The sequence below is a fragment of the Eumetopias jubatus genome, unplaced genomic scaffold (assembly GCF_037043125.1).
Source record: "Eumetopias jubatus isolate StellerSeaLion01/CBP00866 unplaced genomic scaffold, mEumJub1_p1.0 scaffold_6, whole genome shotgun sequence".
Classification (NCBI taxonomy): Eukaryota; Metazoa; Chordata; class Mammalia; order Carnivora; family Otariidae; genus Eumetopias; species Eumetopias jubatus.
In genome coordinates, this window is record NW_028274812.1 from 106,881,485 (window position 1) to 106,908,553 (window position 27,069).

General features: G+C 57.3%; 1 protein-coding gene across 1 annotated transcript in view; it reads right to left on the minus strand.

Moving 5' to 3' along the window:
- The window catches only part of VEGFA (vascular endothelial growth factor A), a 72,980-nt gene that overhangs the window by 3,226 nt on the left and 42,685 nt on the right, over window positions 1–27,069 (minus strand). The window contains exons 4-10 of the mRNA XM_028097850.2: window positions 11,817–12,593; window positions 8,770–8,818; window positions 5,380–5,576; window positions 4,492–4,568; window positions 4,130–4,159; window positions 2,158–2,229; window positions 908–1,039 (exon numbers count right to left, since the gene is read on the minus strand). Of these exons, the coding sequence (XP_027953651.1) occupies window positions 908–1,039; window positions 2,158–2,229; window positions 4,130–4,159; window positions 4,492–4,568; window positions 5,380–5,576; window positions 8,770–8,818; window positions 11,817–12,593 (1,334 nt within the window). The remainder of the gene's footprint in view (window positions 1–907; window positions 1,040–2,157; window positions 2,230–4,129; window positions 4,160–4,491; window positions 4,569–5,379; window positions 5,577–8,769; window positions 8,819–11,816; window positions 12,594–27,069) is intronic.

Genomic DNA, 27,069 nt, shown 5'->3' on the forward strand with positions numbered 1-27,069 from the left:
ACTTGTATAAACACCACCGAAGGCATCGAAAGATTGCCAGCCAACCTGTCACGGCTCTGTGCTCCTGACCTTACCCCCTGAACTCAGTCATGTATTCGCTTACATACTTGACACTTTCTAGGTCCCCACTGTGGTCAGAGGACAGAGGTACAGATGCCTGGAGGGTCACCCAGGTGAATAAAAGCCAGGCCCTCCTGTGAGGAGTTCCCGACCCCCCATCCTGGAGGCATTTGGAAATATGTGGGCTGTTTGGGGTTGTGACCATGAGTAACTGGAGTATTAAAGGTATCCAGTGTCCCCCAAACGTTAAATCTCCAACCCACCCCCAACCAACAGCAGGAGCCCGTGCCCTTGGGGACCCCAGTCTCGGAGGGACTCGCCCCCTGCCCCCGTGAGGGACACTGAAGGGATGAGAAGCTCAGCGGTGCAGACTTCACAGGGTGGTGGCAAGGCCCCCAAGAGCATTTGAGCTTTGGAGATGGCAGCACCCCCCACACCAAGAAGGGCCCTCTGTATTAGTAGCAATAGTAGTAATAACAACATCAGGACCGACAGCCACCACAGGACACCGCGGGACCACAGGACACGACACTCAGCCTGCGTCCACACCGTCACCTGAAGCCACACCAGGCTACCCCCTCAGGCAACCAGGGCAACCTCGGAACAGGCCCCAGCAGGCCAGGCCAGCGCCTGCGTCCCACCGCAGGGGCCCCGCAAGCAGAGAAGGCGGCGGTCAGTCACCAGGCAGGCAGCTAGAAGCCGAGCAAGCAGCTGGCCCCTCTCGGGTGCGCGTGCGCGCAAGCTCTCTCTCTCTCTCTCTCTCTCTCTCTCTCTCTCTCTCTCTCTCTCTCTCTCCCCATCTCTGTGTGAAGCCCCTCTCTGACTCGCTCGCCCTCTGGGAACCAACCTGCAAGTACGTTCGTTTAACTCAAGCTGCCTCGCCTTGCAACGCGAGTCTGTGTTTTTGCAGGAACATTTACACGTCTGCGGATCTTGTACAAACAAATGCTTTCTCCGCTCTGAGCAAGGCCCACAGGGACTGCAAAAAGGCAAAAGGAAAGACATCTAAGCTAGAGCGTCAGCAGAGAAAGAGAAAAAAAAAAAAAACCATGCAACACCCCCTAACAGTCCGCAGCTGCACCCCCACCCAGCTCATCGGCCCCTCTGCCCCTTCCAAGCCCTGGAAGGATCCGAGTGCTGCAGCGGAAGACAGACAGAGCGGCGGAAAGAGGCAGCACTGGCTAGGAAGCCTGCCTGCAGGAAGAGGCAGACACAGGTGGGCAGAGAGTGCAAGGAGAGGACACTGTAAGGGGGGAGTGGTGTCCCATAGGGACAAATTCAAGTCTTGGGCCACAGGGCCCCAACGGCTACCGCCCCCGAAAGAGCACACCTTGACTCTTCACCTGCTGGGGACAACAATCCGGGCCACTGCTCAGGCCCGGGCCCCTCCACCAAAGGCGGGCTGAAGGAGGGCACCACGGCAGGCCAAGCCCAGAGGCAGCGTCCACAGCCAGGCCACTGGTGTCCAAAGTGCCCACCACAGCCTCCAACCCAGAGGAAGAGCCTCCAAACCTACAGGGAGGTTTCTGTGGGTGCCGTGCGTCGGACTAGAGTAGAGGGCTCCCCTCCGGAGGCCCCAGGTCCACGAGGAGGGGCTGCCATACGGTGCCTGACCCCACCCAGCCTCCTCCTGCAGCTGACAACAGGCTGCCTCGCGTCACTTGCACCCCTTCCTCACGCCACGTCTGCCCGCCCCACCACCCTCAGCTTCCAGACAAGTGCAGAAGCCCAGAGCAGTGGAAACCAGTCGGGTGAGCAGGCACCGGTGCCTGGCACCCGCGCCAGATGGGCCCGCCACCAGTGCCCAGTGGGTGAGAGAAAGGCGGTGCCCAGCCAAGCCGGAGTCCCCTCCCTGAATCCTCCAGGCCCACTCTGCCCACCCGGCCAGCCCGAGCCTGGACCGGCCACGCCACCACCGCATCTAGCCGCTGGTGCCAATTAGTGGAGTGAGAGTGAGAGAGAGACACTGGGGGGGAGAGGGGGAGGAGAGCCGGGGGGGGGGGGCCGGGAGGGGCAGTGTTAGGGGGTCCCGCCGGCGGGGGTCTGACTGGGGGCCGGGGAGGCTCCAGGCAATGAGACAGCGGAGGCACCACGTACACGCTCCAGGGTTTATACCGGGCTTTCTTGCGCTTTCTTTTTTGCCCCTTTCCCTTTCCTCGAATTGATTTTCTGGAAAATAAAAAAACAGAGACAGACAAAGAGAGAGCAAGGGGGAAGGGGAAAGGAAAAGGAGCAACGAGGAGGGCAAGGTTCAGGACAAACTCCCTGGAACGAGCATCAGGAGGCCAGCAGGCTCCGGGAAAGGGCCTGCCCGTGCACACGCACACGCACACGCACACGCACAGCAAGGCTGGGGCAACAGGAGCTCAATGGCTCCTCCTTCTCCCTTCGGCCACCCTGGGGTGGCCAACCTGGCCTCCGGCAATGCTCTGCGTGGGGAGCAGAGGCTGGGTGCAGGACACAGGACCTAAAGGCCTGAGTGCTCGTGGCAGCTCCTGGTCCCAGGCAGGGGGCAAAGCCCTGTGGGCAGCAACCCTGGACAAGTCTGACCCTGAAGGTCAGGGGAGGGGGGCTATAAAAGGCAGGCCACAGTTTGGAGAGACCTGACTTGATGGGGGTGGGGGTCGGGGCCCAGGCTGTGCTTTGGGCACCTTCCGCCTTCATTTCCAAGTGCAAGGGCAAAGGGGTCCTCAGGGGCCCTGCCTCTGCAGATCCCGGTGTGGGAGAGCAGCTACACTGGGAGCTGGCACAGACCCAGGGGCGGCACATGAAAGGCGCCAGCCTGCCCAGCCATAACCTGGGCCGAGAGGCGGGGACGGGTGTCCTCAGAGCCCCAGGCAGGCGGTAGGGTGGGGTGGGAGTTAGGGAGGCATGGGAGGAGGGGCCTGGGCGTTACTTGGCAGGAGGTTCTCTCCCCAGCCTGTCAAAGCCTGCTACACCATCTCACCAGACTCTCTTCCGAGCCCAGGCGAGCCCCCCGCTCTCCCTGTGGGCAATGCAGACATTTGGGAAACGGGCAAGGGGGGGGCGGGCTGAAGCCTGTTCCCCTCAAGGGAACCAGCACTCTCCACACCTGCCAGGCCAGAGGATGCCCAGAACATCTGCTACAGGGGAAGAAATGAGGGGAAGGGACTGAGGAGAGGGGCAAGACTGCTCCCCTAGGAGAAAGCACTGGGAAGGAGGAAGGTCTACACACAAATACACTCTCTCTCTCTCTCTCTCTCTCTCTCTCTCTGAGACTACTCTCCCAAATCACTGCTCTGGGAGCCACAGCCGCCCTGGAAGTTGGGGACTTAGGGAAGAGGCAAGGAGTTGAGGTCTCGGAGCTTCTGGACCCCCAGAGCTTTGGGGGCAGACGGGATGGTGAGGGAGGGGAGGGGAGGGAGGGACACAGGTGCTCTCTCTCATTCTCTTTCCCTGCAGGCTTGTCCCCTTTGCTCACCGGGTCTTGAAGGCTCACTGCCCCCAGACGATGCCCCCTGCTCCATCCTGACCCAACACTCCACACGGAGCAACTAGAAGCCTCAGAAAATGACCAACAGTCAACTCATTTCTCCCTGGCCAGGGAGGGCTGAGTGGCTCAGGCCCGCCTCACTCCTACAGGAGGGCATCACCAAGAAAATCTCTCAGCCGGCCCCCAAGTCCAATCGCACCATCACAGCAACCACGGTGAGAGACCGTTTCCTCTGACACACAAAAGCTGGCCTCTCTGCCACCCCCTCCCTCTCCCTGCTCTGGGGGGACAGGAGACTAGAGCAGGCCAGGGAGCTGCTGTCCACACGCACCCCACACACCAAAACTGCAAGTCCCGGCCAGGAATGACCTGGAGACCTGGAACGTGTGGTCTCCTTCCACAGAAGCTCCAGGCTCCAGGCTGGGGTTTTGCCCCTAATCCTAGAGCCAGAATCCTCGGGTTTGCTCCAACCCCCTACTGCCACCACAAGTCTTCGTGAGGCCAACTCCCGGACTCGGTGAAGCCATGAGACCCCCCTGACAGAGGAAGCCAAGAGCCCCAAACCAAGATAACCGGCCAAGGAGAGGGAGAGGAGCTAAAGTCATGGCCACTTACTTTTCTTGCCTTGCTCTATCTTTCTTTGGTCTGCAGCGGGCAGAGGAAGAGAAAAGAACAAAACAGAGAGGGGTTCAGTTGGTGATGCTAACAACAAGAGCAGTAACGTACTATTTATGACATATCAATGCAGTTTTAATCCCTTTACGTAAAAGAACTCACTTAAACCTTCTAACAATGCCATGAGAGACATCCTATTATTGTGCCCATTTGACAGACATAAAAACTGAGGCACAGAGAAGTAAAATGAAAATGCCCAAGGTGCCACACCTGCAAGGTAGAAACGGCTAACAAGTGAAACATGCTTAACCCTCCCACCATCTGCTGAACAAACGAATCCGAATGCGTGACTGCGTCCTCACCTGCATTCACATTTGCTGTGCTGTAGGAAGCTCATCTCCCCTATGTGCTGGCCTTGATGAGGTTTGATCCGCATAATCTAGAGGGAAAGGAAGCAGATCACAGAAGTTAGTGACCCAGCCAGCCATACCCAGATGGGACATCCCGTGGCTCTTGCCACTCAGCACCCAGGGGTTCTACAGAGCAGGGGTGGGGGGTAGAGGGAGGAGGGACCATGGGCTCTACCAGAAAGAGCCTCAGGCCCACCCCAACTCCCCCGACCCTACTGACCTCAAGGAGCCCCTGGCTCTTCTTGAGGGCAGGCGTGGCTGCACGGGTTGGCCAGGCTGGGAATTCAGGTCCTGGGTTCTTGCCTGTGCCCGTCCCTCCCCTCCTGTTATCCCCTCTAGGCCTCACCTTGACCCCTAGTCGCTACCCAAGAGCCACCTTCCCTGGGGTCTCAGAGCTCCCTCCCACCCTGTCCAGGCTGAGATGTGCCCTGTCACCAGGCAGCACCAAACGACTACCTTCTAACACTCTCCATGCACCAGGCTCGTCCAGCACCCCGAACAGAGCCCCCCAGGAGGAAGGGCCCTCTTCCTCCAAGAGAGGAAGAGGGGGCTCCTGTCACAAGTGTCAGCCCCTCCTGAGCCCAGGGGCAAAGGTCAGGGAGGAGGAGGAGGCAGTAGGGACTTGCGGGGAATCCCAGACCAGGAAATGCAGGGTATCTTTTTCTCCAAAGGGGGTAAGACTCCCCACACTGCCTCCTGACTGACTCAGGGGCAGGAGCTGAGCAAGGGAAGTCTGGCTTTTCCTCTCAAGAGTTGCCCAGGAAAGGGCGGGGGAGCACCTGTTCCCAAAGTCTAATCCCGCTCCCGCCCCCCCACCCCCCACTCCCCGCAGATGCCCACCTGCATGGTGATGTTGAACTCCTCGGTGGGCACGCACTCCAGGCCCTCGTCATTACAACAGCCCCCACACCGCATCAGGGGCACGCAGGATGGCTTGAAGATGTACTCAATCTCGTCAGGATACTCCTGGAAGATGTCCACCAGGGTCTCAATGGGACGGCAGTAGCTGCGCTGGTACACGTCCATGAACTTCACCACTGCATGGGATGGAGTGACACATGAGCCCAGCCGGTCACACAAGAGATGGCCGGCCCCCGTCTCCACCGAGCTTTATAGGGCAACCCCTCAGGGTTTCTGGGAGAGGTACCCCCTACTGGGCCAATCCTTCCCAAACTCTAGCTTAAGTCCCTCCAGCTGTGGTTGACATCCTTCCCTAAGCTTTCCACCATGGGCACTGATGGAAGGTCTGGTTTTATTCCAAAGATCACACGAGGCTGTTGGGCTCTGAGGGAGATGGTCTGCTACATCTGACCCCACCACCTCGCCATGACCGCTGAGCCACCTCCTGGGTCAACCTTGATACCAGGGCACAGTTTGAGGATGAGTATACTTGTCGGCGGGGCGGAGGGGGGAGGGATCTAAGTTTCCCATGAAAGGAGGAAGAGCCAGCTTGGCAAACCTACTCCGCATTTCCCTACAATCTCTGTCACACCATCCACCATACCAACAACCATTGGATGAGGACTTATTATATGCCGGGCATTGTGCACCATCGTCCATGGCTTCCATGGCCAATAATTCTCCCCACATGACACTATGAGGTTCCACTAGGAACCCCATTTTACAAAGCGGGAACTGGAGGTTCAGCGAGGCTGAGGAACTTGCCCCGGGCCCACACTTCCAATCAGCTCTGACATCAAAGCCTTCCCAAGGCAAATCATGTAGGAGCATGTGGTGGGGAGGGGGGCACTTTGCCACCTGCCAGACCCCTCCCCAGACACGGGCTGGGGAGGTGGTGAACATCAGCACAGCGGCCAGGCCTGCCTAGAATCAGCAGGTGGCAGTGGGTGGGCACACTATGCAGGCCCTGCCAGCCACCGATAACCCCGCCCAAGAGGGCAAACTGCTTGCATCATGGAAAAAACGGTGCCGCCACCGCAGCCACAGAGCATTTCTAGAAGCTGATCTGGAGGGAGAGCAGGGTAAAGACAGCTTCCCAGGCTGGCCGTGGAGCTCAAGGTGCACTGGAGCATGAAGGGGTAATTCTAGGCCACAGGGGCGGGGCCCTTGAGAACAGACACACTCAGGACCTGGAATGATGACTCCAAATTGTGGCCCAGCCTGCCACTCTCCATCTCACACACACACCCCCCACTACCACAAAGTAATGCTCTCCCTGAAATGTCACTCGCCCTCACAGGAGGAAAAAGTGGCATCCAGCCCGTGAAGAGGTCCGGGTTCTGTCCATGACTTGGTGTGACCTTGGGCCAGTCCCTCCCCTCTCTGGGCCTCAGACTGCACATCTGTATAAGTGGTTGGGCGGATTTCTAAAGACACCGAAACTGAGACTGAAATGTGGGGTTTTTGTCTCCCATTTCCAGCCCCCAAACAAGCGCTCTTTCTCAGCCCAGGTAACACAAGGTTTGGAACCTCACCCAGGCATCTGAAGTGCAACCCCCTAGCCTGCCTCTCCCCAGAGACTGTGGCTGAGCCTCCTCTTCCCTCCGGAGGGTAAAGGAAGATGAGCCTGGGGGTATCTATACACTAAGTAGGTTGAGGAGGATTTGGGGAGCTGAGAGGAAGGGAGGGGAAGGCCATAGGTGTGAAAACAGCAAGGGAGCAGTGGGGGCTCCCAACCAGTCCCTGGCCTTGTCTGAGATCTACTTCCCCTATGCAGACAACAGGCATAGAATTCTCCTCCACCCTCAAAAGGGTTAAGGTAAAGCACTGTCAAAGAGTACAGATGAGAGCAGAGAGCTGAAGAAGCCCTTTTCTAAGTCAAGTCTATCTCGAAGAAGATGACTAGTCAAGAATTCTTGACCTGACACTTTGTCATGGTTGGGGACAGAGGTGGCCCAGGCTTTGGGGCCACAAGGCCCCAACCAGGACAGGAAAGCAGGAAGGTCTGGTCTAGGCCATTGGCAGTTGGTAGCTGAGCGTACAAAGACCCAGACTAGGAATTCCTTGGAAAAGCTCCCTGGAATCCCCAAGGGCCGCAGGAGGGAGGTCGAGGGGGGCAACTTCACCCATACCCCTCATATTCTAGCCACTGCCCCCAAGGAAAGCTGGCCTGCTTTTGCCCAGGCCACAGACATACACCGACTCCCACAACAAGCTTTCTTGCTTTTCCTTATTTCTTGAAGACAACCTTGTCCCCAGCAAACAAAGACCATTTGTCTTGCCTCTCCCAGACCACAGAGACCACCGGGAGGCTGATGGGGGTGGTGGTGCACACTGGGACCCAGGAGCCTCTGAGCGGCACAGGCTGTGGGGTGGCTGGGAAGCCAGGCCCCGGGCCAAGGAAAGAGCTCCTGAGTGAAGAGGGAGGCAGAACCGGCTGGGCATCACCACTGGCCCAGGGAGTGCAAACACCACCCCTGGCCACCACCCTGGGCCACAGGGGGCTGAGGTCTGGAACACTCGCCTGGAGGAAGACCCCAGGGCCTTCCTTACTCAGAGGTGGGGCACTGGGGGAATGGCATCCGGCACTCCTCCCCAAGGCTGGAGTAGAGGCCACATTGTGGAGGGGGGGGCAGGCAGGGCTCCCCTAGAGAAATGGGAGGATCCCTACTCCAAACCACAGAGGAACAAAAGGCAGGCTGACTCTGAATTGGGCAGGGGGCGGGGCACCTGGGAGCTACAGCCAGCCCTCTGCTGGCCCAGGAGGGAAGTTCACAGCACCCAAACCTATCCCACCCGGAGGGCAGAGGGAGACTGCTGGGCCTTCTCTCCACCCCCAAAGGAATACAGGCTGTGGGGAGGGGGTCTCAGGAGGTTGGGCCCTCTGCACCTCCAGCTCACACACAGCCAGTTTGCTGGACAGCCAGGGGCACAGCCCCCTCCACACAGAGCCCACGGGGGTGACACGGCTGGGCTGGATGTGACACAGACTATCCATTCTCCCCTGGGGGCAGGTGGGACAAGGGACCCCTCCCTCGACAACTGGGATCTTTGAACACTGTCTTTCCTGGCCTGTACTCATGGCTCCCTCTCCAAATAAAATTTTACTGGAGAAAGCAACAAGTTCTATTTCCAGCAGAGGCCTGAGTAGGAAAGAGAGACCTCCAGAATGGTGACTCTCACGGTGCTCCCCTCTTCCCTTCTTAATTCCCCATTCCTGCACCCCTTCCCCGCTCCCCCACCGCCACAGACCTGAAAGAAAGGAATCGGAGCCTCCCCACCCATCCCCTGAGGAGACAGGATACCCATCCAAGGGCCAGAGGGACTCACCTTCGTGGGGTTTGTGCTCTCCTTCTGCCATGGGTGCAGCCTGGGACCACTGAGAACAAAACAAAGAGCAAGGCATAGGCATGAGCAGGGATGCAGAGGCCCAGCCACCCGCCCAGCCGGCAGCCTCTGGCTTCTCTGAGGCTTCTGAGTGGAACAAGGCACCTGCCCGGCTCTGCACGGCAGAGAGCATGCCCACAGCCCCTGTGCTGCTCCAATTGTGAAGGAAGAGAAAGAATGACCAGATATTGCGGGGGGGGGGGGGGGGGGGGGGAGGTGGAGAACGGAAAACACAGGAGGAAAATACCAGAACACTGTGCCGTCTGGGTCCCCGCCCCTTCCCCACATTTCCCTCCCCACCCCTCACTGGCCCATTGCTGAGTTCAGGGAATTTTCTCAGCCCCCCAACTCCCTGGTCCAAAGCCACGGGTAAGTAGTAAGGTCAAATAGGAGGACAAATTTGGACTGGGGCAGGAAGGAAGGACTGGGGGCGAGAAAAACAACATGGTGACCTTCTCCTGCTGACATGACAAATACCAGGGTGAGCTGGTGGTGGGGAAGGAGAGTGCAGAGGAACGAAGGGCGCCAACCACCCTCCCCCTTCCAAACTCCTCTGTTCCTGGGAATACTCAGCAAACCCACAGGTTGCCTAGAAGGGAAAACCAAGGAGGAAACCCTGGGGGGAGGGGAGAGCCCCATTTCTCCCAGCACACAGACCCTCCAGAAGCCTGAATGTATCTCCAAAGCTCAGAGCCTCACACTCGCACCTTGTTCGCTAGTTTCTTCTCCCTCCCGGCCTGAGGGGGGTCCCAAGTCCCTCTCACCCAGCTGGGCACGGTTTCCTCAAATGCAACCAGGAAAGCCTTTATGCCTTAGCACTGCCCAGCCCCTAGGGGGCCCCCTGCACTACCCAGGCCTGAGGCCTCCCCTAGGCCTCGCCATCCCTCCCCACCCCCATCAGATCATTCCTCCCCTCCCCAGAAGCTGTGAAGGTCAACATGCCCAACCATGTGGACCTGACAGCTCCGAGCAGGCAAAGGCTTCTCCCAGCCTTCAGTTCTCACCAGCTGCCCACCCCACCTGCCCTTCCTTGCAGGCACATCCTAAGCAGCAGAGCTGTGGAACTGCAGACCCCACTGACAAAGTCTGTCTGTCTCCTTCCCACACACCCCCAATGCACCCCGGATTCCCGAGCCTTGCCCCTAGGGCCAAGGTCAGATAACAGCTTCCAGGATCCCAGCTGGGCAGCCTCCCACAGCAGCAACCTCAGGGACCCTCCAGGGTCTCCACCTTAGCCCCTGGCCCATCTCCATGATACCCCCGGGGCTTCCTTCTGCCAACGTTCTTCCTATGCCCTCCACTTCACCTGGGCCCCAACAAGGAAGGGGGGACAGAAATTTAACCCCCTCCAAGGCCAGGGGGCACTTGGGAGGGGCTGTTCTGGGCAGGGAGGGGCCAGGTGCCCTTCTCTGGGGGCCTCTGAAGGTCATGCTGTGGCCAGGCGGCCACTCCTCCCCCTCACCCCCCCTTGGAGGCCTGGAGCCAAGGCCTTTGTGCCAGGGTCTAAGGCACCCGGCGTGGCAGCAGGGACCCCAGCCCATTTTTTTCCTTCTGCCTCTCTCCAAGGGGAGACTCTGCGGCTGAGGGAAGGTGTAAGGGAAGAGTGTAAAGGGCCCCTTAGATGGCTTTGAGAAGCAAGTTGGGTGGGCAAGTTTTAGAGTTCCAAAAAACCACCTGCTCCTGCTCCAACACCCCTTTTCACCAGGACAAAGTGTGTTTGCAAGGCTGGCAGGAGCTCCCTCCAAAGGTGGGGGTGGGGGGAGCTGGTCCCACAATGCAGACGTCACAGCAAATTTTAAGCCATTTTTCCAAAAAGTATAAAGTGGAGTAATGACTCTTTTCATTCCTCCCCTAGCCCACCCCCATAAAAACTAAAGCACAGCTCGGAAGTGTGGGGGAGGGGAGCAAAGCAGACTGTCACCAAGTGGGGACTTTAGGTAGTCTGACAAAGCACCAGAGTGTGCCCCTGCACCCTGACCTCTGACAGCGATCATCCTTTCCCTGGCCTCTGGGGTCGGAGAGGGGTTACACGGGTCTTCTCAGCAGAGGGGAGTAAAAAATAGAAAGGTGGCAGGGGCTTCTCTCCACGTCAGGGAGAAATGGGGAAGGGGCGTCAAGAAATCCCTCCTAGCACAGGAAGGGGCTAGGGGCTGGGGACAGTGGGGAGAGGCGTGGGGTGGTTCTCCGGGTAGGGATACCTCGAGAGGTCACCTTCCCGCGGAGGGCCGGCGGGGGGAGGGGCGCCGCTCGCCGCCCGGGGCTCCCCGCTCGGGGCCGCCGAGGCTCCGGGAACACGCGGCCGGCCAGGCCCGGGCTGATGTAATCGGCTCCGCGCCGCGCGCGCCCGGCCGGGCGGGGGAGGGCGGGCACCGAGCGGGACGCGAGCGGGGACGGGCGGGGGTGCCTCCGCGCAGGTGGCCCGGCGGAGACCCGGGGTCCCCTCGGCAATCCACCCCGAAACTTTTCTCAAACTCGTGGCAAGGGCCTAAGAGATCGAGCGGCAGTGACAGCAAGCCCCCTCTCTCTCGCCCGCGCCCTGCCCCCTCCACGCTCTCTGCCCTCCCTCGGTCCAAGGTCCGGGCACCCCCCCTGCCCACTGGGCTCCGGCTCCCGCCCCCGCTACCCGGACTTCCAGTTCGTCTGGGACCAGCGGCCAGGAGCAAACTTCAGCCGCCCGCGGCAGCGCAAACCCAACCCCCTCGGCCTCCTCCTCCGGCTCCCGCCCTCCGCTGGTCGGCCCAGATCGTACGTGCGGTGACTCTGGTGGGTGGGCAGGGCCCGCGTGGGCGGTGAGATTCTATCCGGGTGCCCTCCCACCTAGCGCGCGCCCCCTCCCCCTACATGTACAAGGATTGAGGGGGAAGCCGCGCGCCCGGTGCCCAAGGACCCGCGTGGGGTACGGAGCCCCCACGCGCGCGCTCGCACGCACGTCCCCAGCCGGGAGAGGCGCTCGCAGAGGCCCGCGACGCCTGGTGGGCACGGCCGCTTACCTTGGCATGGTGGAGGTAGAGCAGCAAGGCAAGGCTCCAATGCACCCAAGAGAGCAGAAAGTTCATGGTTTCGGAGGCCCGGCCGGAGCCGGCGCGGCTCGCGCTCCCTCTCCGGCTCGGGCTGCGGGGCGGCCCGCTCTCTTCGGCGCCTAGGCGGTCTCCTCTTCCTCCCCGAGCGGAGGCCCGGGCCAGGGCCTGGGGCGCGCGCGCGGCTGGAGCACTGTCTGCGCACACAGCCGCCTCACCCGTCCATGAGCCCGGCTTCCGAGCGCCGAGTCGCCACCGCGGCCCCCTCTCCTCTTCCTTCTCTTCTTCCTCCTCCCCCTCCTCGGACTGCGGCTCCTCCCGGCCCGAGCTAGCACTTCTCCCGGTTCCGCTCGGCTCGGCTGCCCCGGCGCGGACCACGGCTCCTCCGGAGCGGGAACAACCCAGAAGTTGGACGAAAAGTTTCACTGCAACGCCGCGAGCCCCGACCCCCTCCACCCCGCCTCCAGGCGCGGGCTCCGGCTCTTGCCCGCGGCTCGCCGCCGCGTCCACCCTCGGCCGCCGGCCGGGGAGGAGGTGGGAGCTGGGGCGGGGGGCGGTGTCTGTCTGTCTGTCCGTCAGCGCTGCTGGTCCGATGCGGGATCCCGAGGGGGAGGGCTCGCGCCGCGCTCTGGCGGTCACCCCCAAAAGCAGGTCACTCACTTTGCCCCTGTCCCTGTCGTTGCTCGCTCGCCCGCGCGCGCTCTCTGACCCCGTCTCTCTCTCTTCCTCGACTTCTCTCTGGAGCTCTTGCTACCTCTTTCTTCTCTCTACTGGTTTCCAAAATCCGAAGTGATTTGGGGAAGTAAAGGAGCAATCTCCCCAAACAGTCGGCCCGATTTAAGCGGGGAGTGGGAAGCAAAAAATAAATTAAAACGAGAAAGAATGTGGATTTTAAAATTGCTGAAGAAAAAAAGGAGGGTAAACCCTGGGTAAATGAATATCAAATTCCAGTGCGGAGCCCCCTGGCTGGTGACCCCGCCGGTTCGTCCGCCTCGCCGCTGCGCCTCCCGACCCAGCGCCGCTGCCGCCGGTTCCACTCGCCCCCTGCACCGCGGCCTCCTCGCAGCCCGGCTGCCCCAAGCCTCTGCGCTCCTTACCACTAGCGGCCGCTTAAAATAAGGTAGGCCCCGCCCTTTGGCACGCCCTGGGGGCGGAGACAGGCCCAGTGTCTGCGCCTCTCCGACTGCCCCGCACGCCCCTCGGGCCTTCCCCTGGGACGTGTAGCAAAGCCTGCCCCCCTCCCCAGTGAAGGGGGAGCTCGACCCCCACCTAGGTTCACAGCCTGAAAATTGCCCATCCGCCCCCCCCCCCCTTTGCCCAGACACACACACGCCCGCGCGGTACTGGGGGGAAGGGTACAGGAAAGTGAGGTTATGTGCGGTCAGGGCTCGAGAGCTATTCCTTCTTTACTGGGAATATTGGAGGGAGGGGGGTTGTCTGGGAGGGCAGGGAGTCGGACAGGGACGGGTGTGGGGAGGAGGACATACAGATCTATTGGAATCCTGGCGTGACCCCTGGCCTTCTCCGCACTCCAGCACTCTCAGCCCGCCCCCCCACACACTCACTCACACTGACACACGCGTCCTCACTCTCACGCAGACGCTGCTCTTCCAAGTTCACCCAGCTTCCCTGTGGTGGCCGAGCGCCCCCTAGTGACTACTGCCTGCACACCCCAGCTCTGGCTCAAGAGGGAATGGGCTTCAGGAAGAGGGTGGAGGGAGGCTCCCCCTGATCCCGTTTCTGACCCCCCAAACAGTGGCATGTTTGGGACTCGAATGGACCCACGTGCAGAGAGCCCAATGCTGGGCACAGGAGGCATGGCATATCCATGTGGACAGTGTGCCCATCTGGAGACTTCGTCGGGCCTGCTGACATCAGAGTGAGCTACAGCAACGGACTGGGGTGACTGGGGTCCTTTGGGAAGTGTCCAGGGAAGCTTCCTTGGGGAAAATTATTTGGCACCAGGTTTGTAGGGCTGAAAATGGGAAGCCGTGTGGTTCTTGGGTTAGTCAGTGGCCCAGAGGGAAGAGGACCTGTTGGAGCCCACGTATGCACTGTGGAGTCTGGCAGAGCCCAAAGGGAGAGGCAGCTGGGCAGACAGAAGCCCTTGTTCCTGCTCCCCCCCCCAGATGTTGCCAGGGAACTGAGGCCAGGGGGCTGGTGGGGGCGGATGGAGGCCAGGGCCTGAGTGATGATTCAAACCTACTCACCAACACTAAGGAACGTCTGTAGGCCAGCTGCCCGGAGCTCCCACCAGGCTGGGGGCCAAAGCTTCTATCAGCCCCAGCCCAGTCTCTCAGCTCATCTTCTGAACAGAATTGGGGTTTCTCCTCAGGAACCCCAGACCCCTAGGATCTCTTGCCTACTTCTACTGACTGGGAGCCTCTCTCCTCTTTCCCCCAGTCCCCCCACTCCACACCCGCTCCCTTCAAAGCCCCCTTTTCTCCAACTCCCCTGGTCTTCCCTAAGTGCTCCCTGAGCCCCCCCCCCCCCCAGCCCACCCTTGCCTATAGGAACCAGCCTGGAAAAATTCCTGGTTGGGCTTTGACCCAGCAGCTCCCAGGTTTCCCCAGGGAACAAAGAGGGGGCTCTGATACCTGAGGGAAGAGAGGGACCAACCAGTCTCATTTTTCATCCAGATCCGGGCAGGGCCTGGCCCAGGGCTGAGGTAGCCTCTGTGAGTGTCTGGGCTGAGAGCGGGAATGCCGCAACTTCCCCCAAATTGACCCAAACGATCCAGGGAGGTTACTCAGCCAACCCCCTGCCTTGGCACATGGTACTGTGGTTTAGTGAGGGTGCTAGGTTACCTCTTTAGCAGCCCAGTTCCACGGGAGTACTGTCCTGAGGCCCCTATGAGCAGAGGGGCTGCCCACCCCCACCCCATCCTACCCTTTGCATCATTCATGCCTCCAGTCCTGCCTGCACCACCTGGCAAGCTCCCCAGCAGCAGGGAGAAGGGTTAGTAAATGTTTATTTGCTGGCTTAGGGGGGAGGGAGGGCCCTCCCTCCCAGGCAAGCCTCCTTACCTAGGCTCCATGCTCCAAGCTGCTGCATGGGATACGGAAGGGAAGCAATTAAAGTTCCTCCTTCCAACCTGGTCCACATCTAGCACCGCCAGAGCCCAAGATGTGGGTGCTTTGGCAGAGCCCCCCTCCCTCATCCCTGCCCTGGAGCAGGCAGAGTCAGGACCAAGGCTTCCAGCACCATGAGCCGACACTCATGCTGGCCCCCTCCACCGCATCCCTCCTCAACTCAGCCTTCCTTGGCCCTAAAGAGGTCAGAAGAGGAGGTCTTAGTAAAATACCCTGAAGTTGAGAGGAGAATGGAGGGATTCCAAGGAGGGGTGGCTGTCACTTGTCACAATAACCCCAGGGCTTTCCCCAACCTGAGCCAAATGTCCCCTTGGTAGTATTAAGTAAGGTGTGTCTCAGCTACCTATTCGAGGCTCCTTCTGTGCACTTGGCCCAGAGAACCAAGGGAATGAGGGAGCAGAATTGCATCCTGGCCTGAGGGGCTTTGGAGCACCCTTCTCTAGGGTGGGGAGGGGTCTCCCACCCCTACGCCTCATTTCAGAGACAAGTAGTGGTGACTCCAAGGAGGGTTGCCTCTGGATGCTATCCCCCAGTGTGGTGTCACCAGCTTTCCCAACAATACACTATCCTGATGTACAACACCCAGCCGCTGCCCACATTACCATCGAACTGAGAGCCCAACACACCTGGGTCTTCCAGAAAGAGGACAAAAAGCCCATGGAATCAGGAACACAAATCAAATGTCATAAGACCACATCGTGTCTCTCTAGCCCCCTCTCCTCCCACGGACTTAATCCCCACCGGCAAACTTGATTCCACCACCCTCCCTCCACAGGCTGCTGCAGGGCAGGGAGCATCCGGACCGACTGAACACCCAAAGAAGCCCAAGCGTACAGAAGGACCCGAGGTCACCTAGCAGCAAGGAGGGTGGGGCATGGAGCAGAGAGCGGCCCAGACAGAGGTCATGCTGGGTCCCCTCCAAGGGCATCCTCAGCCCCATTCAGAGGCCTCAGGACTGGGGCCACCTCAGCTTATGGCTCTGAAGCAGTCCCGCAGGAGCCAAGGAGGAAGGGGAAGCTGTTCCAGGTGAGGGGGATGTGGGGAGAGGGTGGGGGTGGAGGTAGAGAAGAGTGTGAAAGGTAGCCAGGAGCCAGCCGTGGCCCCAGACAAAGGAAGTAGCGATCAGACCCAAGGCACCGTAATTGTACTTTGTCCTGACGTCCTGTCACTCTGGTGTTCAGGGAAGCTCTCGCCTGTGTGAGTGCGGGCGGTCAACCTCCAAGCCCACGAATGAAGGGACAGAGCCCCTCTGAAGTGGGGAAGGAGGGTGAGGACAGAGTGGCTCATTCTTGCTGTTGTCTCAGCATTTCTCCAGGTGGTTTCGCCGTGATGGGAAGAGAGGTCCCCTCCCTCACGCCATCCCCTGACTCCCCGGGCACCTAGCCAGACACAGATCTGATCCACTGGAAAGGCAGGGACACAAACCTGTTGAATTGAAGGAGAGAGAATTGGGTTGGCTCCCCTCAATTCGCTGTCTCTGGCTGCGGGTCAATCTCTCCCTCTCTCTGTCTCTGTCTCTCCCCCCCACACACACACACACGCACCCCCGGTCTCTCCCTCAAGGAAGAAGGGCCTCTTTTTCCTCGTGCCAGCTTCCTGTCCCCATCTGGATCTGGAGGTTTGACTTGGGGTAATGATAGGCATTGATGCTGATTGGTAATGAGACTGGAGCAGAGAAAGCCTGAGAGGCTAACTCCCCCAGAGAAGCCCGTCAGGAAAAGGGGAGGGAAAAGGGATGGCGAGCAAGCAGGAGAAGGGGCAGCCGGGCAGGGCAGGGTCACTGTCTGGGGGAGCCACCCCTAGTCCCTATCAGCCAAGTCTCTGCCTGTCCCTTACAGACCTCGGTTTAATCCCCGAATGCCAGGCTGTCTCCCTGGATTGCTTCTCCCTGACAGCCCCAGACATGCTCACTTCTTGACACCCCCAGTCTGTGCTACCCCTCAAAGTCTGACCCCCGCGTCCTGCCCATTGCTGCCCCTGCTCACGCACCCCCACCCAGTCTCGGAGGGAGTCCCTCTCCTGGGAAGAGGGGTAGCACGAGGTGACAGCTAAGGTCCTAAAGCTGTATTCTCCCTTCAGATTTGGGCCTTGCCTGGGAACTGAGCCTCGTTCCAGCCGTGGATCCTTCCCGAGGTCTACCAGGCATCAGGCATGGTGCTGATGCTATAGGAGATACAGGGCAGTGGAGAGCACGGGGGCTTTGGATCCAAATGGACACAAGTGATACTCCTGTCTGCCACTCTTTAGCTGAGTGACCTTGGGCAAGTTACTCAACCTCTCTGACCCCCCAGTTCCCCTCATGTTGTAAGACACAAGTGAAAATGCCTGCCTTGGAACATTGCTGCCCATGGACAGGTATGCATATAGCTCCACCGGAAGGTGAGGTGGGAAAGTGGCCCTAAAAGAGGCCCAAGTTTCCAGAGCCGTCAAACTGGCTGGGCTGAGCCTCAAGAAGGGTTTTCTGCAGGAGGTAGCATGAGACATTTATTCCATAAGCAAGTATTAAACTCAGCCCGTAAGCCCTGTGTTGGCTCGGCCTGGGGGCTGCAACAACATGGAAGGGGCTTTCTGTCCAGAGGAACCAAACAGTAAACTGAAAATAGGAACTCTGAAGGGGCCACATGATTGCTGTGGGTAGAGGAAGGCTTCCTGGAGGAGGTGGTGCTTGAGGATAGAGGGAAGAGCGGCATTTTGCCTGCAGCGTGGACAAGAATAAAGAATAGGCAGGGGAAGTGAGGTCTGGAGGATTCTGATGGCTCACACAGTTCTCCCAGTGCTTCTCTGGGGGTGATAGAGACTCTGAGGCTAGGTAGGGCAGGGGATTAGGGCTTCTTCAGAAACATACCCAGCCAAAACCCACAGGGACAATGCTGTCCCTCAGGGGGTGAGCCCCACATGGGTTTCCCCGCCCTCTGGGACAGCATGTCTCTGCCAGAGAATTTAAACAAACAAGCAGACACTAGAGGTAGGTCCCAGTTTGCATGGTGAGCCCTACTATTGTTCGCCCGGGAGCAAGAAGCAGAGGGCAGAGGACACCAGCCTATGACAAGCACAGGGCCACTCAGCTTTGGCAGGCTACAAAGCAAAAAGAGGTTTTCTAGCCCCCAACAGGTGCCCAGAGGTCTGGTCTCCCATCTGCCTGTCACAGACACCTGGTGGACACCTGGAAACAGCACTGGGAGGCCGGGGGCGGGGGGAGTCAAGTCTGCCGCATGCCATGTGACCTTGGCCAAGTCTGTCCCCTTTCTGGACCTCAGAATCCTCCTAGATAAGAGCGGGAGGTTACACCCCCTAAGCTTTAAGACTCTGTAACACTCCATCAAACACTCCAACTGAGATCACTGATATAAAATGTCACATCTTCCAGGGGTCTGTGTATTTCAAAAGACTTCTGGAGAGGACAATGCTTGACTCAAAGATGCGTGAAATCTGGGGCACAGTACCAAGTGGTGGAGGGGAGGTGTGGTTCCAGGGAACCCCTCAAATCCCAGCAGGTCAGAACAGCTTCCTGTCTTACCTAGGAGACCAGAACCTCTGTCCTTTTTAAAAAGACACTGGCTTGGTGAATCCTCATTGTGAAAAGCCCTCACCAGCTACCCTGCCCCATCCCTGTACCCCTATGGTGTGATGGAAAAAGCCAGACAGGCTGGATTCCATCTTGGTTCACCACTTCCAACCCGGGAGACTTTGGACAAGTCACATCATCTGCCTGGTCCTTGATTTCCTCATCTGTAAAATGGGAGTTGTGGTTGTAAGATAAATGGAGGCTATGAATACAGGTGAAGCTCTGGTCTAGAGTATCATATGCATGTTACTTCCCTTCCCTTTCTCTGTCCCTACCCCAGGAGTGAGCAAACTCTCAGAGAATAGAAACCTGCTAGCATCCAGCTAAAGTCAAACAGAAAGGATTAGGGAAATGGGTTTATTCCATCCCCCTGTAAAAACAAAAACAAATACAAAAACAAGGGATGCCTGGGTGGCTCAGCAGGTTAAGGGTTAAGCGTCTTCCTTCAGCTCAGGTCATGATCCTAAGGTTCTGGAATCGAGTCCCGCATCTCCCTCTGCCTGCCACTCCCCCTGCTTGTGCTCACTCTCTCTCTCTCTGATTAAAAAAAAAAAAATTAAAAACGGAAGGAAGGAAGGAAGGAGGGAGGGAGGGAGGGAAGAAGGAAGGAGGGAAGGAAGGAAGGAAGGAAGGAAGGAGGGAAGGAGGGAAGGAGGGAAGGAGGGAAGGAGGGAAGGAAGGAAGGAAGAAGAAATCACACAGTGCTTGCCAGAGATGACTAGGGGTGGGGGATATGTTGGCTTGGTTCCTTCTTTAGCCTTTCTTCAGAGTGACTGCATCACCAGGCTGTCACTGAGTTGGCTACATTATGGGTTCCTTCAGGAAAATCCTAGGGGGGAATAAAAGAGGCAGGTACCCAAAGTGTCCCTGCCTCTTAGCAAGAAGTGTCCCTTCCCTCCTCCCCCAGGGACCCCCTGGGCCTGGGCCGGAAGCTTGGCCCATGACCCAGGCCCCCCAGGACGGTCCACAAAGATAAAGCCTGTTAATGATTGGCCCCCTGAGAGGAGTCACCCCCACCATCCTGCCTGCCTTCCCAGACCTAGAAGTGCAGGGCCAGCCACAAGGAGTGGGGGAGACTTCCTCTCAGCTCCCAGGAGCAGCCTGGCCTAATATCCTCAAGAAAATCAGTGAAGCAGGCAATTAGTCAAGAGGTATCCATGTCAGGAGAACATCAGACCTGGTTCCTGGGAGCCTAGGGAGGTCCTAAGAGGCGGGGCAGGTGGGGGGAGGCTGTGGGAATGGGCAGGCACCGCACAGCCAATTTTATCGGCTGTATTTATTGGAGTTTCACTTGAGATTTCATTTGAAGAAAAGGTTCCACGACTAAAGAAGTTTGAAAATCCCTTCACAGGCCGGATGAGCAGAATGAGGCCCAGAGCTGCCCGAAGCATGCAGCTACCTGGAGGCAAGACCTAAACTCAGATCTCCTGACTCGCAACTTGGTGCCCCTTCTGTTTCTCCAAGAGCTATTTAATCACTTCACTGGGGCACAGCACTGAGCCAAACACCTTTGGGGAAAGTAGGGCTTCTGCCCCCAAGGGTTGACTGGCTCACTGGGGAGCCCGGCAGTGCCAGGGAGGGGTGCTGGCATGAGGTGTCGCGTCCATCTGAAGCAGGTCAGCTGCTGGGCCCAGGGCTTCGTCGTTTGCTTCTCCTTCCCATGTGGAGAGTCTCAGCAATCCCTCATTCCAGGCAGTGCCCTGCAGAGGGCACAGCTGGTGTGACCCATGCCCCCTGGGGTCCCCTGGAAAGATTCTCCCGCCTACATCTCCCTGGATGTCAGCCCATTCCTTTGAACCCCTATCCTTCCGAAACACAGCTGGAAGCGTCAGGAGAGGTGAGGTAGGGCACGCTCCGGGCTGCTGCGTCTGCTGCCTGCTTCCCCAAGTCCCAGGACCTGGCCCCCGTCAACTCCATGGGGACCAGTCCCCACCACCCAGCTGAGAGCGATGGCCAGAATATTGAACACCCATTATGGTTCCCATAGAGCTGGGGGCAGAGGCCAGGCCACACATAAACCCCACAGGTTCTGTAACATGGGGAGGTCCAGGGGACCCAGGAAGGGACTGGGGTGGCCAGAGAGGCACACAGAGGGCTGGGGGGTAGGAGGGACCAGGTGCTGGAACGGTAGCTATTTACGAATCAGGTGGCCTTGCTGGGGCGCACCAGCTGAATGTCTGCCCTGCCCTAGTTGGCTTTCTGCTCTAGGCTGGAATTTACAGTTCCCAGTTGAGAAGGAGGCCTGTCTGGGGCCCTGGTCTTCATGCCTCCATGTCTCCTCCGCTCCTGGGAAGACCAAGCCAGGACTCCCCACATCTCCATATATAAATGTAGTCCACCCAATGTAGCTGGGGCTTCACTGCTCATGGGTTCCAGCCACTGTTGAAAAAATGGCAGACACATGGGACGCCTGGGTGGCTCAGTCGGTTAAGGGTCTGCTTTCGGCTCAGGTCATGATCCCAGGGTCCTGGGATCAAGCCCAGCATTGGGCTCCCTGCTCAGCAGAGAGCCTGCTTCTCCCTCTGCCTGCCACTCCCCATGCTTGTGCTCTCTCTCTCTCTGACAAATAAACTAATTAAATCTTTAAATAAAAAACGGCAAAGCTAGGGGCAAAGATGGTCTTCACATCTCCTCAATTCCTACTGGTCCTCCAAGGACTAAGGGAGAACCTGCAAAAGGGAGATTTCTTAGGAGGTGGGACACACTTCTGCCCATCTGGGTGCCAGGAGGTTGAGGCGGCAACTCTAGAGAGAGACACAGGTACAGTGAGGGGGGCCACACCCCCTCCCCCAAACCCCCGGCATGACCTGGGGCTTGAAAGAGGACAGAGGTAGGCACAGTGAGTTTTACACTCAGGGGAACTACTCCTCCCCCATGGTGTGACCCTCTCCCCGCCACTTATCCATCAAGACCTCCTCTTCTCCAGAGCTCCTCAGTTCTCCAGGCTGAAGGCCGCAGGGACTGATAAACCACACAAACACACACACACACACACACACACACACACACACACACACACACACACAACCACACCCCACCACCACCACTGCTCCTACCACCCGTGACAGGGCCCCACAGAGAAGAAAGGAGTGTTCCCAGAAACCCAGTGGTTCGAGGCAAGCTGACCTGGGTCATGGCACCCTCCTCACTGAGGGCTACAGAGGCTGGGTGCCCCCTGAACACCCTCCCCCAACACCACCGCAAATTACCTTGAAAGCCCCTCATACAAATAGTGTCTCCAAAGCCCTGCCGTTAAGCACTGCTGCTCCCTGAGTAGCTCCTCGGATATCCACGTGTGGGGCTGTGGTTAGGGGTGGGGGCACCTGAGTTCAAAACCAGGGAGTGTCACTGCCTTTGCTGTGTGACCTGAAGCAAGGCACTGCCCATCCCTGGTCTCAATGTCCTCTTTATAGAGTGAAGGGGTGACTGATTTCTGAAGCCCTGATAGGGCTCCCAGACCATGGCTGAGGAGGATGGGGAGGAAGCAGTAAGGCTGAGAGGTGTGGACTCGGCCTGCTGAAAGGTATGGAGGGAGCACCACGGAGCTCCGCCTGGAACCACCTTCTAGAGATGTTATAAAGATTACTGGAACAGAGGTGGGCAGGGAGGCAGACAGCCATCTCTTCAGTCCATTGTCTCATCACCAGCCCCGGTTTGCCTATTGCCATCAACCAGAACAGCTCTGGGATTACCACACGAAGGATTTAAGTTACCTAAGCAGAGGCCCACCAAACTCATCTTCTCTGGGGGATTTATGGGGATGCTAGCAGTGGTATGTTTATCTTGAGACTTCTAGGCCCATTCCTAGCTGGGACGAAATGTTGGGGAGTGGGAGAGAGAGGAGGAGAGACAGGGTGTCAGCTCCTAGGCCCCCCCTTTGGGAAGGGGTGGGGTACCTGTGCCTCCAATCTGAGAGCTGAAGTGGGGGAAGGAATTTGTCAGGGGTGTGGTGGGGCCGGGAGTAGGGCAGTGAGGGAATGGAATGAGAAGGCTGTCAAGTGGCAAAGAGAGTGTTTGTGGGAAATGATGGGAAAGACCCTTCCCTGGTGGGAGGGGAGGAGAGGGAGCCTCAGCCCCGGGGCTCTGAGCCCTAGGCACCCCCAGCCCCAATCCAGGCACCATACCACCTCAGTGGGGAAGGTCCTGCACCTCTGCTGTGATGTCAGCTTAGCTAGAGGAACCCAGAGCCCTAGTTTGAGAAGTAGAGATGACACACTCTTAGCTTGGGCCCAGGCAGGCACTGGGGTGTCCACAAGGCAGACTATGAGGACAAGGGCCCTTCCTCCCCCCAAGCCTGCTGGGATGCTCAGACCAGGCCTGCTTTTCCTCTGGGTGTCACCCCCACCCCTCACCTAGGGCCAGCTGGAAAAGTCCGAAAGGGTCTTCCCTTGCTCTACTCCTGGCCTGGCACTTGGGCAGATGGGACAATTCTGTGACTCATTCCTCCTCTGTCCCACACCCAGGTATCTCTTGGTCTCCTAAGGGAACGGAAGCTGAAAAACCACCCAGGAAGGAGGACCCTTCCTCTTTACTGCAGTGAGGACTGGGGAAAGGGGAAGGATGAGCCAGTGGGTAGGGCCAAGCCCTCCAAAGACCTCAGCCACATAATGGACAACTTGAGGTGAGCCTGGGGTACGTTGATGGGGGGCCAGGTGAGGAGATGCACTGCTCTGCAAATGCTTTATGCATGTGTGTTACAAGGAAGCTGGGCCAGCCCTGCCCCATTCGCTCTGGAGGCCCAGGTCCCCAGCACCCAGTCTTCCAGGCTGGAAAGGCTCCCATCCTCCCAGGCTCTCCCCACGTCACTGCTCTCCCCCTTCCCTGTCTGTCCTACCCAACCAGGAGTTGAAGTTTCCTCCCACCATTTTTCTGTCTTCGTAAAGCCACCTTGGGACACACTCCTCATTCCTCTGCCCCTCCTGACCTAAAACTCCTCGGGTCACCCCTGGCTATCTGAGGAGTGGTCTTCCGGCTTTCCTGGGGCTGGCAGGGCTAGCTTCCAGCCCCTTTGCTGCTTCCCAAGGGGAAGGTGAGAGGTAGAGAGGGGCCATCCTGCTGGGCTGGCTGGGCAGAGACTAGGGAGCTTCTTCTCTGGCCTATAGAAGGAAGGACCCTCCACACCCAGACAGAGGTGGGGGGCTTTGAACCCCTTTCTCCTGAGCTGACAGCACAAACTCGCTGGGCCCCTTCCAGCCGTGGGCTTCAAATGAAGCTGTTGTCTGACTGTGGACGCCTTCCAGACATTCTTGGAAGCCCAGGGCCCCCTCCTCAATCAGGACCCCTCCTAGATACCTCACCTAGTGCCACCCCAAGCCTCTAGAGGGCGTGGGAGAGCAGTGCTGGACTTCCCAGCCCCTGGGGCAGACCACAGTGGCTCTCTGAACAGGCCTCTGGGATCACCAGCTACCCCTACCCGCTGCCCCTGGGGGGAGCGGCACCCTGCCCTGAGACTACAGCCAGGCGCGGGAGAGTATGGGCCGGGCCTGGGAGGGCGGCTCCTTGGAGGATGCAGGGCCCAGCTGGCCTGTGGGGCACTCTGAACAAGGGTGGGTTCAGTGGAAACAGTGGAAAGATGATCGGAGACCAATCTGAGATTATCCTGCTTTCGAATGTGGGGACAGAAAAGAGAGCAGTGCCCTGAGCCCTGGGAATTCCTGCCTGACCTTGGAATAAAGAGGGGCCTCTTGGCCCATACAGCAAAGCTGCAGAGCCCCCCAACCCCTGGCAGGGTCAGAACTAGGGTAAGGCAAGTGAGGACACAAAGTGCACAGTCAGCCCTGACGGTGAGCGCCTCCTTAGCCACCGTAGCCCATCGCCCCACTTCCCTCATCTCCGTCCCAGCCCTGCCCTCTGAGCCGTGCTGGGGACTAAAACTGCAGGAATATTGGAGGCAGAGGTGGTAGAGGTGAGCAGAGGGGTTACTTTCTCCCCCGGGACCCCTCAAAGGAAAGAACTAGCCCCTAACTCAGCTAGAGGGGAGGGGAGCAAAGAATGAGGAGACAACTGTCTGTCACCTGAGCCTGGGCCCCTGTGTGTGTCTGTCTGTGTCAGTGTCTGTGTGTATTTGTGCACCCAAACTGTGGGTCTGCCGATTTCTAGCTCTGTGTCCTTGGGCGAGTTACCCAACCTCTCTGAGCCTTCATTTTCTTGAAAACTTGTGATAATAATACCTACACCTATAATGATACCCATTAGGGTTGGAGTAAAGATTAAATGAGGTAATATATGGGAAGGGTGTAGCATGAGCACATTGTCTGCACAGAGGAAAAACTAAATAAATGTGGATTTCTATTCCCATTGGTGTCAATAATATTATTGTGTGTGGCCCCAGCTTTGCAGGCTTATTCCTGCTGCCTCCCTACACACCCATCCCACGCTAGCCAGAGAGGGTTCTGGACAGCCCCAAGCACACTTATTTCTTCATACTCACCTAGGTATCACCAGCCATGAAATTTCACCTCTTAACATAAGACTCCCTGGACCACTTCTGTTCAGTGGTCTCCCCAAAACTCCTATAGCATTTGCTGTCTATGCCTCACAATCCAGCTTCAAATTGTTGACCAATCAATACATTTAACTTTGCAAGGGAGTGTGGGGTGTGTGTGTGTGTGTGTGTGTTATCTCCTCCAAATGCACTTGTATAGGAAGAACTATATTTTTCCATGATCTGTACACCTCACACCCCAGCCTAAGGACTAACACAGGCCTGCAGGTATAGACATCCATATGTAGACTTTCTCTGAATGGTGATGGATGGTACTAATAGTAAATGCTGCCTTTGGTTGCATTCCCACTGTGCACCTTACATTTCCTCATTAACCCCACATTCACCCCATGGAGTAGATTATACTTGTAAAATTACAGCTTAGAGAATGTAAATAACTTGCCCAAGGTCATCCAACAAATAAACAAGAAAGCTGGGATTTAAACTCAGGTCTATCTGGTTCCAGAGCCTACACTTTTAATCACTACAGTTTCAATAGAAGAATGCACCAAAAACCAGAATTTCCTTTCTGTGATCAAAGATGGAAATAACAAGAAAGCAAGGTGATACCAGAACTTCAATCAAATGCTTTCAGGATTTCAAATCAGAGTCCACTGGGCCCAGGGCCCATCACACACTGTTCAGAGTGAAGCCAGAGAGTCCCAGTCATCACAGAAAGAGGCACCCATAAGGTTAAAATAAAACCTATCCCACGGCACTTGGGTAGCTCAGGCAGCTGAGTGTCAGCCTTCAGGTCAGGTCATGATCCCAGGGTCCTGGGATTGAGTCCCACCTGGGGCTCCCTGCTCAGCAGGGAGTCTGCTTCTCTCTCTCTTTCTGCCCCTCCTCCCGGCCCATGCTCTCTCTCTCAAATAAATAAATAAAATCTAAAAAAACACACACACACAATTCATCCCAGAGTGAGTCAGAAAAATTGCTTACCTTGATTGATTGTTCAATCACTGGAATGTTCCAGTTGATTCTAGCTCTTTCAACTGTTCATAGGTGAAACATGAACAATATTTAATTATCAGTATTTGCTGGTCGGTCAGCAAAGATCACATGGAGTAACCACCAGAAGACCACTCACTGGCTGATTTTCACATATGCTTCATCAATCCCCAGCTCTTATAATAAAATCTGGCCACAGGGAATATATTCCCTTCAAGCCTCCATCCTCCTTTGCCATCTTCCTTTAGTCATTCTGGGGCTAAATTGACTTGAAGTGTCTACATTACATTCCTCTCCCTGTGACTTAATTTCCTTACCCGGAAAATGAGGATAATAAGACGACCGACCCCACAGGGCTATGGCAAGGACCTAATGAGGCAACGTGTTTAAAGCTCAGGGCCGGCATGGAGTGAGTGCATAATACACAGTTAGGGCTGTTGGTGGTGTCATTTCCAGCCGGGGAGAGGTGCCCAGATTCCTGACCCCACTTTGGTTTCAGAGAAGCTGCTTCTCCCAACACCCCTTCCTTCTTGCCTACTAGGATGCACATCCCAGAGAATCAGCCTTCTGCTTTCTCTTGCCCCTCCAGTCATACCTCAGCCCCCAGAGATGTAAAATCATCAAACCCCATGGCCAAAAAGGTAGTGATACCTCATCTGGTTCAGCTTTAGTTTTGGGTTTTTTTGTGTGTGAAAGGGAAGGCAGAATCTTCTGCAACCTAAATGGCTTGCCCTAAAATCATACACCATTTGCTTCCTTTTGTGAATTGACCTCAGATTTCATTGTACACCAAACAAGGAAATCAATCTCATAACTTGGTGCCACACCTTGTTTGGGACCCAAAAAAAAAGGTGTTGTTTTTACCTGCTTAACTTTGCTCACTCTCTTCACACATCTTGGCACTAAACAACCTCTGGCTATTTCCACATACTATTCAGTTCCCAAAGGTAAAGTCTTGACATCCTTGAGGGAATTTTTTAATGTAATAAAGGCTCTGAAGGCAGCTCATTTGTTTATTTGTTGATTCATGCATTTAGTAAATATTTCTTGATACTTTTAGGGGTGCCTGGGTGGCTCAGTGGGCTAAGAGTTCAGTTCTTGGTTTTGGGTTCAGGTCATGATCTCAGGGTTGTG